Genomic DNA, 13,757 nt, shown 5'->3' with positions numbered 1-13,757 from the left:
GGCCATGTGGGAAGAGGATTTAATGTCTGAGCTTGGAAACTCACCTTCATCCTGACCTAAGGCATTTCTCAGACATTGGACATGCAGTCTGATAGATGGTCTTGATCTCTGCAAACCCAAGTAACAGCTCAGCCCTGAAGACTCACCAGCAGGGTCTTTTTCCACCTTCCCATCACATTTCCTTCACTGTTTGCCTTTATGCTTTCTTCCCACAGACAGAGACACCCTAAAAACTGTATTCTCTTAATTAAACTTCAGCCCCAGGCCAACAGCTAATGGATAGTTCTGAGATTTTTGGCCAACATAGGTGGTATTCAATTAAACCCCAGTTCTCCCCTTTCTGCCCTTATGTGCCACATACTGCATGACCCTTTGTTATCTTTTGAGAAGTAATTGGCAGATAAATTCCCTCAGCACCACGAGATCTCCAGCAAATGCACCAGAGCATTAAACTCTGCAGATGAGAAATGAGCACCAGCTCCTGCACGTATTCTGACAGGAAGAGGAGTTGAGAGAGTTTTAGATGGAAGTGGAGGCAGAAGGTCAGCACTCAGCTTGCTAAGGAGATGCTGGTTGAGAGGGCAGGCAGCTGCGTGCTGCCAGGAAATAAATCACTAGCAGCAAGGAATGAAAAGCAATAACTCATCACACTGTAACTTCCTCTGGATACCCAGAGTCTCAATAAAAGCCTTTATTCCTTGTAAGAAACCAGAGAACCCCCTTCAAGCTTCAGCCTGGATTACTTTGTACCCTGTGACACTCCACCCTGCTCATAGAGTTTGAAGCTGTATTTTACCCTCAGCATTCATTTAGTCTCAACAGAATGAACGTAGGCTACAGGTTTATAAATATGCCGCCAAATAGAGAATGTGCTACCCCTAAATAATTTTCCACATTGACGCTGCCTCTCAATTTGATCTAACCTTTTAGCTCATTATTTCTAACCCCTGCCCTTCCAGTGCTTTTCAACCTGGTAAAATGCCATCTGCTTTCTTCAATTACAAGCAAACAAGTCCCCTGGCAGGAAAGGAGGGACCTGACACTGTGGTGGAGCCCAGAGCAGAGGGGATGGATTTGTGAGCAGTGCAGAGGGGCAGATGGAAGAGGCAGCAGCCTGGGGAAGGGCTGAGTGAGGTTTATGGGCCTGAAGAACCATGGGCTGGCTGAAGCTCACGGCATTCAGCTGAGACTTTCAGTTTAGGAGACACTCCATGCAACACGTTTACCTGAATCTGCCTGGTCCCAGTGCATTGGTGATAGAGGCCACACAGTTATCACCTCTACATGGTGCATGGGTGGATCCCAAGAAAGGGTTATTTACTCCTGCAAAACACAGAAGTTTAAATAACTTACCAAAATCCTCAGTTTAAGCCCCAGTCGGTTATCTCCTTACATTGTCTCTAGATGTGAGTGGTGGAAAAGGTACTTTCAGGAGGGAAATTGGTCATCCATGCCAGCCTGTGCCAGAGAAGAGCATGGCCATGCTGATGGTTCTTTGGGAGAGCCTCTCGCCTTCAGTCCTGGACAGCACTCGGGACCCAGCCTGCCCCAGGGCCACATTAGGGAGTAACCCACAAAACACCAGCAGTTCCCCCAAAAAGGGACAAAAAGACCATGAGAGCACCCAGCATCCCCCTGCAACCAGAGCAGGCTATGAGAGCTTGGCTTCCGCTCTGTGGCATGATTCTGCAAAGAGCACATTACTAACATTAAAATAGTGGCACCTTTAAATTAGTAATGCCCAGGTCACTTAAAGAGGATGCTGAGCCACTGCTTAAATTTTTCAGAGCCACAAGAGAGGGTGAAGCACACATCAGGGAATGAATTAGATCCAGCCCCTTTTCAGTCTGGTTTGGCCCCCGGCTGCTTCTTTGAACTGATTAGTTCAAGCAGGCTCCGTGGGGCAGAGTCCTCCAGCAGTACCCATGTACTCACGCAGTAGTTACTTGTTCATTTTGCAACCCGTGTTTCCCCAGTGCTGCCCCTGGCCATGCCTGCTCTCCCTGCTCACAGAGGTTGCTCCTCTGCACTCTCCAAACCACAGCATCCATTGCGGGCAGTGTGCTACGATGCACAGTGGATCGAAGTCTAATTTACTAAAATGCCCTCAGTTTAGCACTTAACCAGCCCTTCACACTTATGCCCTGCAGGGTTTAAATGCAGACCCTGATGGGAAGGCATCGCTGGCATTGCCTGTGCCCCAAAGCAGGGGCACTTTCCCAGCTATTGCCTGAGGGGGGAAACATGACTACAATCCCAATCCCCTGCACTGTGGGTGATGGGCAGAGTGTTAAGGACAATCTGTGTTTTATAATGGCTCAGGTATTTTTAATAGCCACCTTGTGACTTGTGCTGTTTTTATAGAGACGGGGGATGCTGCGAGCACACCGGCAGCCACATGCTGCCTCTCCAAAAGGGAATGCCTGAAGCCACAAGCCAGGAAGCCTTTAAAAGCTTTCCCAGCTCAAGGAGAAGGCCTGGTGTGATTTTGAGGTTGTTAGCGAGGTCCCACAGTATTTCCCTGCTGGCTGATCCTTGTCTGTCCTCACAGCCACGGGGTGGGTGGCTGCCCAGAGGAAATAAAAGCAACTATTTCCATCCATGCAGTGCCAGTGTTTCTGGTAGAAGAGAACAGGAGAAGGTGGCCACCATGGGAACTCTTGCTGCTAGCCTTGAGCAGGGCATGGCATGCCCTTGACTTGCCCAGGTGGGGTGGGAAAGCTTTCGGAGCTGGGGCTGGAGGCTAAGCTGGGGCCAGGCATGGGAAGAAGCGGCTATTCCCGGATGCATTAATGCTTCTGGAGTCATTTTGGCTTTCTCCGGGAAAGGTCTCGCAGTGAAGATGGTGGTGCAGCCCCAGACCCATTCCTAGCTGGAGCACAGTAACCCCTCAGCGCTTCCCAGCACCAGCTCGCTGCTGGGAACACCTTCACCCCAGCTCTGGTCCTTCCTCTCACACAAAATATGAAGGCCAAGAGAGGGGGATGCTCTGGAGAGCCCCGATGTCCCGCAAGGCCGGTGGAGGGCAGCGTGGCCATCCCTAGGACTCCTGAGCAGGTCACTCTCAAAGGACACCAGGGCTCAGATTGCACCTTCCCTCCCACTGCTAAGGCTGCTGAAGCTAAGGCTGCTGCCCTTCAGACACAGGATCAGGCCAATGCCTTTATCCTGGTTCTCACATGTCGGACACCTCCCTGCCTGCACCCGGTGACGCTCGGCCAGGGGCAGTGTAGGGGACATTACCCCTGAGACCAGCAGCTCCCTAGTCAGAGACTCAGTGCTGTTCCCCCTGTCCTGGGGAAAGGGCATTTATCCGTATTTTTTAAGCACTACGTCATTGCCTTAGCAGCAGACCCACCACCCTCCCTGCTGCCTCTGTCACACAAGGGCCAAAGATCTGCTCCATTCATCAGCCTGTGATTTAAGAGGTGCATAAGGCTCCGGTTACCCCCCCACCCCCAGCCTCCTCCCAGTGACTGGATGAATGAGATACTACTGGTTCCTACCATACCAGAAGCAAAACCAGCCAAGAGGAGAGCATGGCCATCATTTCACTAAACTCGGCTCCCCAAGTCTTTACCAGAGCACAAAATCTTCCATCACATGAACTCCCAGCTTTGCTGGGTGAACGCAGAGGTCTTGCTGCCCATGGAGGCTGAGCCTGTGTCCCACCAGCCTCTCTGCACAGCCCGGCTTTGTCCATGTGAGACACTCCAGAAATAGAAATGGGATTGAAGGTTTTGGCTACTCTGGATTCCTCAGGCCCCTGCTGCCCCTGGCTGGCGCTGGGCTCCGCTCTACCATCCTCCTCCATAACTCACTCTTCCCAGGGCTACCATTTCCCTGTCCCTCATGCCTGGCTTTCCTCTCACTTTGGCTGTTTCAAGAGGCTGAGCAAGAAGACGGGCCATAGGCAAAAGAGAGAATTGCTCCTCACCAAACCCAGGAGAACCCCAGCACTGAAGGAGCAGGCAGTGACACACAGCTTGCAAGAAACTTGTCCACACTTGGGGTTGGGAGGCAGCAAAGGGACCTGTCAGCGGCCATCTGTTTGCCCAGGCAGGCTTCGGGCCAGCGAGCAGCCTTCCCTCCTGGCCCCATGCAACCTCGGGTAGAGGCCAACATGATGGTAGCACACAGAGCTTGCTGAGAGAGCAGGAGGCGTCCTTGAATGAATGGCACCAAATTTCTAGAAAGCAGTAAGGGAAAACAATTCTCTTTGCAAAGTATCCTCCATCAACAAAAAAATCAAGGTTTTGAAACAGATATTGGGAAAAAGGTAAAAACCATCCAGATGCCACCTGTGAAATCCCACACCACACGTTGATGAACGATCCTTTAAGACTGGAGTGTTTATGTCAACCTGGAGATCCCCCCTGCAAACATCCTCATGGCTATAGTGAGCAGATAACTGTTTATTATTGCACATAATCCAGCAGAACAACCGACAGAAAACTCTGGACAGTAGCACACAGATTGTAGTAAACAGCTTGCAAAACCTGTGCTGAAGGTATTTTGTGTGAAGAGTGAAATGTATCTGCATCTTTGTAAGACCTGAAAGTATACCACAATATCCTAGTCAGTTTTGAAAGCATGCAGTTTGAGGTAAATCTGTTATTTTGCATCTAAGAAAACAAAATCCCTAAGGGGCTATATGTATGTATGTGTATATATCCATATCTCAGCACAATATGGATATATTTATATGTCACATAAAAGCAACTCTACCTACTTTTCTCAGAAGGTTACTAGAAGGAAAGCACATTACTGAGTGCATATCACATGCATAAAAAAAATGGGACGGGAGGAGGGGGAATTACCTTAGCACTGTTGAAAAAGATCAAGTTTTGTGCTTAGTGATGAATAAAAGCCCCTCAGGTCTCTCAATGGAAATTGTCTTTGTGGCTAATAAAATCAGTTGGCGTACTGAAACTGCAGAGCTGGCAAGTGAATGCCAGCAAACGGAGATAAAACATCAAAGGCAGCAGAGGCTGGGGTTTGCAATACATTTATAGTTAAGAAAAGGGGAAAAAAAAGCAAATTGTTACTAAACTATGCTCTGTGGAAGTGTTGATGATGCTGCACAGCTTTCTCAGGACTGGTACAGCCACATGGCTTTTAGAAAGGGATCACATTCACTTCTCCCACAGTTAACACCACATATTTGCTACTGTGACAACATTCCTGAGGTCAATAAGGTTAAAAAATAAACCTGGTTCACAAATAAAAGTACTCAATTATTCTCATTCTCCTATGCCATAATTAGAGTTGATAAACTAGGCAGGTTTTGCCCTGTGTCTCCAGTCAGTGTAAAACCCTGCGTGTCTGCCACTCTCTCAGAAATCCTTTCAGATTGACCTTTGGAGGGCACCTGTTTTTTTTTTTCCTTAACCATTATTTCCCCATTCTTTCCAGTCCCTTAGGTTTTCCTGCCCAGTCCTGTGCTGTGGGACTTCAGGATACACAGAGGTGCACAACCAACTATAAATAACATTTTCAATTATCTTAAAAATGGATAGAAAATACATAATGCTCTTAAAAGAAGGAAGAAACATGTCCAAGCACTCAGCCTCACACTAAACTGTAATATCAGCTGCGCTGACTTTCTAAGTTTGCACTGCTAAGGATCAGAGCAGGTCACGGTGGGAATATCTCCTTCCAAAGGTCACTCTCTGTAGCAGCTTTGGGAAGAATCGGTGCAAACCACCCAGGCCTCTAAGCCTCGCACACAACACAACAGCTAGGATTGCCCCACTGTGCTCTCCCACTGCTGAAAGCCTGGCTGCTGTGAGCCTAAAACCACAATACACTGGAGTCGCTCGGGTCTCTGCACCTTTTTTTCTTTCAGGAACAGCATAACCACTCCCACAACAGCCACCCTGCATCCTCTGCCTGGGAAGTCTGTTCACTCTGTCACAGTGAGAGAGCCCAGGAGCCACCCTGCAGCCCAGCGCAGCCAGGGGAGGAACCTGCGGGTATACAGAGGTATTTTTCAGTAAGTACCTCCTTTTCATTGTAACTCACACCATTTTCATAGTAAGAAGGGGCAAAGGGACAGATTCAGCACACCAATTTCCTTTCCTGTTACAGTGGGAACTCTGCCACTGCAAGACACTTCTGTACAGAGTATTGCTGGTAGCAGGAGAGTACTCAGACGGTGCCTGGTGCTGACACCGGCACAATGTCCACCTGCACAAACAGCCTTGGATCAGGCAGTCCCTCACACCCCATCCCGCAGCCACCCTCCAGGGCACGTCCATGGGCAGGACTCTGATTACACATTAACAAGCCCAATTTCAACTTGCTCCCCCTCTCAGTCCTCCATACATGGAAAACAACTCCAGGCAATGGGAAAATGAAAGACTTTTGTTCGTCCCTTTGGATGACTTCCAAGCACAGAGGGCGACATCCACCCTTAGCCATGGCACAGCTCCGATGAGTCATTTTGGTTGCTGTGCATTGCTTCATCTCCAAGCCATGGATAATAGTCTTTGGGAAATCTCTGACACTGAGTCAACCAAAGGAATTACAAAACACATCAGTGTGCACACATAAGACCTTCTCACTTGTTCTCCTACAGCTACAGATAAATCCCTCATCACTGGCACGACAGGACAGTTGATGACTTTGGTGAGAATAATTTAAGGCAACTGCTATTTCATACAAAGAAGAGAAGGAGGCTGAATTGCAGAAACCCTGGCTTTTCCTTGGTAGATTGCAGAGGCCAGCCACAGCCTGGGAACAGGGAGACTGAACTGAACTTCAGGCGCTTTCATTTAAGGTTGATGTTTGCAGTGCAACCTTGGGATCTCAAAGTCCTCCTCTTGGGTGTTTCCAGGCGGCTGAGATTTAATCCCCGCCAAGGTCCATGGTCTCCATCAGCAGCAACGCCTGTCCCAGACACAGATGAATGGGAGAGTCAAGGGGGAGCAAAACAATGCAACTGACATGTAATCACATCTGTCTGCAAGGCTTTCACCTCTGCAGGCTGTGTGGGGACTAATAACACAACAGAAAGCAGTGCCCAGCAGAGCAGTTCTAGCCCACAGGAGGCTCCAGGAATGCGGCCCAATATCCTCACAGCTTATATTTACCTTTAATAAAACAACTACATAACAACACCTGCAGAACCAGCACTGGTGCAGTTAGAGCTGCAAATTTCACAGTTTTGTATTTTCTTTGTATTCTTGCCAATAAATACTGCAATGAATGAGTTACCTGGCACCAGCCACCACAGACCAGCAAATTCAAAGTGCTTTTTGAAGCATATTTGCAGGAAACAAGTTTTAAATTTAACATTCATAGAAATTTCACTCTATGAACCATACCCATGCAGCTGGGAACGCAAAACTATACTGTGGGAAGGCAAAAAAACTGTGGGATGGTATCAGATCAACACAGTTCCATTTTTCAACTGTGAGGAAATAAATCACTTTATGAAAAGACTTGAGAACTATCCACTGAAATTGCTCTACAAATCACTCTTGGAACAGACAAAGGGTAACTGAGAAACTCAATGCTCAATGCAAGGTAATTGCATCTATGGAATAAATGTCCATGCATTTTCATCAAGAGGACATCCACTGAGGAATGATTAGTCAGTAAAGCTAGTCAACCTATAGCATCCATAGTTATGTCTATAAATCGAGGATTAAAAGCTTATTGCTCTTCTTACCTTGTCCGAGGGGCACTTCATGTCAAGAAATGCACAAACAGGATGGCCAGACCAATGTTGAGTAAGATGACCATGCAGATCACGATTGTGTTAGGTCCCTGAAGGAAAAACACAAACCAGAGTATTACACCCCACAGCTCAAGGCAAGGAGACAGATGCAGCTTGATTCTGCTATTTAAAAATACGAGAACCATCCCCTCTTGATGCACAGAAATTTGGCAGTTAACAACCAGCCTGAATTTCAAACTCATTGAATATGTATCAACTCCTATCCCTCCTCCCCTCCCCTTTCTTCTAGAAAGACTAAATCAGACTAAAGGAGACCACAACTAAGCACATGAACTGCTAAGCCCGTATCAAGCAGCTTGTCCCAATTCCCTTCTCCATGCCCACATATGTAAAAGTTGCCATTTTTAAGACAGACAAATTTAACCATATGAGATTTGCTCTGATTTCAGACCAAAATATTTCCAAGCTGTGCTTGTCTGAAATGCCATCGGAACCATTCACATCCAAAAGGCTGCAAGGTGAGAGGCAGCAGGCTCGTAAAATGTCTGGTTTTACAGCTGTATTTGCTAACAGCAAAATTGAATTTCAGCGACTCTGTGTTAATCAGCTGGTGATTCAGTGTCACAGTTCAACTTGTAAGATGCCCCTACTGCAAAAACATAAAAGCAGTAGGTAAAAAAATAAAACCCACTCAGCTTTTTCTTCCTCGTCCTACAGTTTTTCCCCCAGATTTCCAGCTCCACCTTGGCTGGTAAAAGGGTGGGCAAGAACAAGAGAAAATCATAAAAAACTAATGAGAAGATGCCTGTTTTCCTCAAAATTTGAGACAGAGATGTGCCTAAAGTGCATGTGCCCTGGTGCAGAGAGGAAGTTAAAGTAATAGGGTTATGAATGCTATCCCCAGCATCCAGGGCAGGGCTGGCTGGGAAGGCAACAGGAGAGAGGAAACCAAATCCCTCCAGCAGCCCTTGGGATCCCCAAACGAGCCTCTGGGCTCACTGCAGCCTCAGGGCCATGGGCTCTGCATCCTTCAGACCTCCTGGGATAAAACAAACACCAGCCCCCGGCGAAGACTGGGAGCCTCCGGGCTGTCCCCCTCACCTCTTCGCACTCCTCCACCTCCTGCGCTGCCGCCGCCACCGCCGCTACCGGGGTAGGGACCGCCTTGGCCCCCGCCTTGGGCTCTATCCGCCGCGGCCCCTTGGCCTCAGTCTTCTTGTTGGCGGTGGGCTCAGCCTGGCCCGCAGCCCTGCGCTCGGGGCTGGGGCGCTGCTTCGGCTCCTTGTCCCGCGGTGGCTCCGGCTTGACCTCAGCTTTGGCCGCCGGCTTCTCCTCCGCTTTGGCCGCTGGCTTCTCCTCCGCTTTGGCCGCCGGTTTCTCCTCCCGCTCCTGCGGCGGGACAGGGGTGCCCCCTCGGCGCTGGGCGTCCCGCCGGGGCTCCGCGGAGGGCGGCTCGGGCTCGATGAGCGGCTCCTCCTCATAGTCCGTGGCCGGGGAGGTCCGGACGGCGTAGCTGTGGTACCCCTGGAAGTGCTCCACGTCGGGGTCGCGCGCCTTCCTCTGCAGCGGCTCGATCTCCATCTGCTCGGCCGGGCGCGCCCAGCCGCGGGACCCCGGCCGGCCCTCGCCATCAGGCGGTGCGGGGCTTCCCCCACCCGAGCGCCCGGCGGGCTCGGCCCAGCTGCCCGGACGGAGGGCACCGTCCTGGCGCGGAGCCGCCTTGGCCCGCTTGGCCTCCGGAGGGGTGGCGGCGGGGCTGGGGCGGCCGCGGGCCTCGTCCTGCTCGTGGAGCTGGGGGCTCTCGGGGGGTGTGGGGGGCGGCGGGGCGCCCTCGGGCCGAGGAGCATCCTCCTCCATGTTGATGGCGTGCTCCGCGTTCTCCATGATCTCCTGCAGCAGCTTCCGCTTCTGGTACTCGGGGCCTGCGGAGAGAGGAGAGGTGTGAGCAGCTGCCCGCAGAGCGCAGGGACACAGAATGCTCCGGCTCCGTGCCATCACAGAATCAGCGGATCAGCCGGGTTGGAAAAGAGCTTTAAGCTCATCCAGTCCAACCATCCCCAGCACTGCCAAGGCCACCACTAACCCATGGCGCTGAGGCCTCATCTACACGGAGCGTGAACACTTGCAGGGACAGTGACTCCAGCACTGCCCTGGGCAGCCTGTTCCAATGCCTGAGCACTCCTTGGGGAAGGAGTTGTTCCTCCCCTCCATGTAAACCTCCCCTGGTGCAGCTTGAGGCTGTTTCCTCTTGTCCTATCTCTTGTTACTGGAGAGAAGAGACCAGCCCCCTCCTCTCTCCATCCTCCTTTCAGGTAGCTGTAGAAAGCCACCACCACCAATGGGTTTGGGGAAGACTCTGAGAGGCTGGAAGATGAGGTGCTCCCAAACCACAGGCTGCTTCCAGGAAGAGTCTCCTGCAGGAGCAGCTGGAAGCTCTGAGCCCCACCATGTGCTGTCCAGCTGGAAAGAGCTGAAGGACAGTGGGGGAGCTCCAGGTGAGGTTAAAGAAACAGTGATCATCTGCAGTCCAGCTTGTGCCCACATGGGTGGGTTATCCTGGGGTTAAAGAGGATCCAGCTCCCATCCAAGTTTTTGGTTTGTTTTTTGAATGGCTGGTGTGGCTTCTTTGGTGTCTAACACGGTAACAACTTCACAAGTGATACAGGGGATGCCCAGTTTCCTCGGGAAAGGTAGGCATCCCCAAATATCTCTCATCCCTTATAATGGGAAAACCATGTTTCTCATGCATGGAGCAGGGTTGCCAGTTTCACAGCCCTCCTCTCTGCACTGAGCCCTGCAACAGCAGCAGATTTACCCAGCACCATCACACAAGGTGACTCAGGGCTTTGGCGCTTGTCCTGGCCTCATCTCCCATGATGATTTGTCAGCTCTTAGCAACATTGCCTTCACTCACTTATCATTGAATCTTCTTGTTAACCCTAGGCCATGTCTGCAAAGCAAACTGCAGCCCAGCTAGAGTCTGGGAAGGTCAGCCAGAGCCTGACACCGAAGATACCCATCGTGCTGGGTGGCTGGCTGAGCAAAATCCACCACTGAACAACTGGGAATACCTTTTGGAATAGCAACCCTGCACGGTGCTCTGCATGCTGCTACCCACCTGGGACAGGGGTCCCTGGACATCACCGTGATGCTCATAACAAGTGAGAACAAGAGGAGCGTGCTCCTTACAGGCAGTGGGAGGTCTCAACTCGTCTGAAAGCAAAGCACCTGCTTCTGAAAGTGGCTTTGGCCTCATTCTGCTGAATTTAAGTGATTCAGCAGAGGAGTGCAGACGTACAGGGCGTGCACTGTGTTCCTCAACAGCACAGGCCCTGGAGTCACGCTGTCCCCAGCTGCCTTGCAGTTCCCCCCCTCGTATCCTCCACCCCAAGGCCTGATGCACATTTAAGCCTGGTGGGGAAATTTGGATTGGTGCTCCTTTCCCTCTAATAAATCAGTGGTGTGATTTGTATGCTGCTACTTCCTACCCATGCAGGCAATGCCTCTGCACTGGGGAGAAAAGGGCACTGATTTTAGCTGCTCTTGCCTGCCTGCACGCTCCTGTCAATCAGCAGACGACCCATTCAGGGCCATTTATTTCTGGCTGCAAGTGGATTATTCGGAAGCCGTTTTCGCAGTTGTTCAGACTCCTCAAAATAGGCTGCCTGCAGCTCCAGGCTCCTTGCTCCCTCCTGCTGCTCTCTTCTCCTCCTGAATAATTCACACCAAAATACCCCAGCTACCTGGAGGGCACTGCGTAGTTTGGATCCTCATCACCTCCCCACCCTCACCTCTCAGCATGACATTTAAGCAAGGACTTTGGCTTGTATCCCTCTCCTCTAAGCTATTAGGGTTGATATCCTAAATGAAACCCAGGGCTCAGTACTTATTAGAGATATGAGGCTTGCTGAGAAGGATTGCCCTTGCCAGACATATCAGGGTCTATCTGCCAGGATAACAGGGTGAAATGCAGCTGCCAAGCACCGCCCGGTTCTCCTGGCTCTGTGACCAGCAGCTCTGAGTCCTAGCAAAATCCAAGGGTGGAATTTTGCCTGTCCCTGGACAAGGCAGCTGTGAAGAAGAGACATTTCCCCTTGTTGTACACTTAGGGAGTTTAGGGATTTAAAAGAATCATAGAATAAAACCATGCATGAGAAGCTAACAAGGCCATTGAGAGAGGCCAGGACCTAAGCAAAGCCCTGTATAAAAGCCCTACATTAAAGTGGTGAGAGGATTCAGCACCCAAGGAGCAGAGGCCAGGCTGCTTCAGGCATTTTGCAAAGACCTTTTCAATTGTCTCATTCAGTTGCCATGGGTGGAAAATATAATCTAGCTAGATGTCAAAACCTCCCATTAGGAATTCCAGTTTCCTTTGCCTCTGCGCTATAAATACCCCAGTGTGCAAAGGGTGAATGTGGAGCTGTGAATGGCAGCTGGGGGGCTTATGTCAGGATCAAGCCACGTTTAGCTATTGTTAAATGAAGTGCCACATGCTGGCTCACACCCATGCCCAAGCACTGTGGTGTTTCCCCTCTCAAATCCAGTTCCAATGGGCCTTGCTGGGGGGGGGGGGGAGTGGGCAGCCCTCCAGCATGGCATCTTCCCAGCTGGGCACTCTGTAGGTCAGAGCAAGGTGGGAATACAGGGAATTTAGTCAAATCTCAGCATGACTCTCCTTGGCCAAGCAAGGAGATTCCCCTTTCCCGTTGCATGCCCTGTGCTGGTGTGTACTACCAGAGACCTGGAGGCACCAAAATCAGAACAGGAACTGTGCAGGTTTTGCTGAGCAAGAGTCAGCCTTTGGCATCTACCCCCAGTTTTGCCACTGTGATGGTCCCTCATGATCCTGCCTCAGCAGCCACAGGACATTTGTTGCAGGAAACAAAGGTGGGTAATAAGAAAGACATGATAAAAATGTAGGCTTTTGGATCCTTGTTTTCTGCTCTGTTATAGCCTTCCCTCTCTGGACAGGAAAGCTTTCTCTAGCTAACTTTGTGCAGGGAAAGGTAATGGCATTCACAATATTGCTTCTAGTATTACACTTCCTATTTACTAATCCTCAGTGCTTGGTCTCATAGAAGAACCTCCCAAGTGTTTTCCCAGGCAAATAATCAGTAGCGATGTTAATAAATAAATAGAGGCTCAGGGAAGTAGTAGTCCGCATTAGCAACTTCCTTATAGGATATTACAGCCCCTAATTAGCCAAGTCTGATCATACCCTGGTGCGGTGTGGGGCCCCACAGGGTGTGGGCTTATGAGTCAGTCTGCAAAGCTGTTCCAAGAAAAAGCCATGAGGGATGTATCTGCAGGAACACTGCTAGTACCGAGCTCCCTGCCTGCTTGCATGGTGCTGGGAGGGCTTCAGTGCATGGAGAAACATGAGGGGAAGCTGAGCAATTGGTAACATATTCCATCAGGTAGCACAGCGGTGTAAAGAGGACAGCAAATAATCCAGGGCAGGGAGATGGCTGAACTTGGGCGAAAGAGGATTTAGGATAGGCAGGAGGGAAACTTGTGGAGTTATGAAGCGGGTGAAGCAGTTGAACAGATTCCCCAGGGAAACTGCAAACTCCCTCTTACAAGATGCCTCTGGTCCTACCTGGCTGGTAGAAGTCTGGAGAAAGCTCCCTGGCCATCATTCTGGCTATGCCCGATTCGTTGTTAGCTGCCTGAGCTGCCTGCTCAGACCCCTCAGCCTTGGCTTTGGCATGAGCTGTCCTGTGGAGAGAAGAGGGCACAACAGTGAGCACCATCCAAGCCAAGATTGTCCCAGCACGAGCAGCAGACTCTAGCAACAAAATCAAATCAGCCCACTCAGTGCTTTTTCACTTGATCCAAAACCCCCACACTCAAGGAGAAAAGCCAGGATTTTCAACAAGTGAGAGGCAGAGATGCTTAAAGCTAAGGTGTGAAGGTTGCCGTGCAGGTATATTGGCAAACATGAGCATGTTCATGCATTGCAGTGAGGCAGCAGAGACTGCAAAAGGGGCTTGTCACTGCAGTGTGAAGCACTGAAAACCGAGCTCAGACGAGTGCCCAAGGCATCACCACAAGCCCTGAGCTGCTGCACCTC

General features: G+C 50.4%; 1 protein-coding gene across 2 annotated transcripts in view; it reads right to left on the bottom strand.

Moving 5' to 3' along the window:
- Nucleotides 1–4,395: 4,395 nt before the first annotated feature.
- The window catches only part of JPH2 (junctophilin 2), a 30,508-nt gene continuing 21,146 nt past the window's right edge, over nucleotides 4,396–13,757 (bottom strand). Inside the window, exons 3-7 of one of the 2 annotated variants that reach the window (XM_061442109.1) lie at nucleotides 13,284–13,402; nucleotides 9,069–9,606; nucleotides 8,786–9,020; nucleotides 7,676–7,773; nucleotides 4,396–6,891 (exon numbers count right to left, since the gene is read on the bottom strand). In XM_061442109.1, coding sequence (XP_061298093.1) covers nucleotides 7,693–7,773; nucleotides 8,786–9,020; nucleotides 9,069–9,606; nucleotides 13,284–13,402 — 973 coding nt within the window. In that variant the 3' untranslated portion in view covers nucleotides 4,396–6,891; nucleotides 7,676–7,692. Of the gene's footprint in view, nucleotides 6,892–7,675; nucleotides 7,774–8,785; nucleotides 9,607–13,283; nucleotides 13,403–13,757 lie in introns of both variants that reach the window. The other variant, XM_061442108.1, reaches the window with a different exon arrangement.

Source organism: Pezoporus flaviventris, unplaced genomic scaffold (genome assembly GCF_033815535.1).
Source record: "Pezoporus flaviventris isolate CSIRO_AGI_PZ_B2104156 unplaced genomic scaffold, CSIRO_AGI_Pfla_v1 ptg000213l, whole genome shotgun sequence".
NCBI classification, from domain to species: Eukaryota; Metazoa; Chordata; class Aves; order Psittaciformes; family Psittacidae; genus Pezoporus; species Pezoporus flaviventris.
Note: the sequence above shows the minus strand (reverse complement) of the source record. Positions and strands in the feature narration are given on the sequence as shown.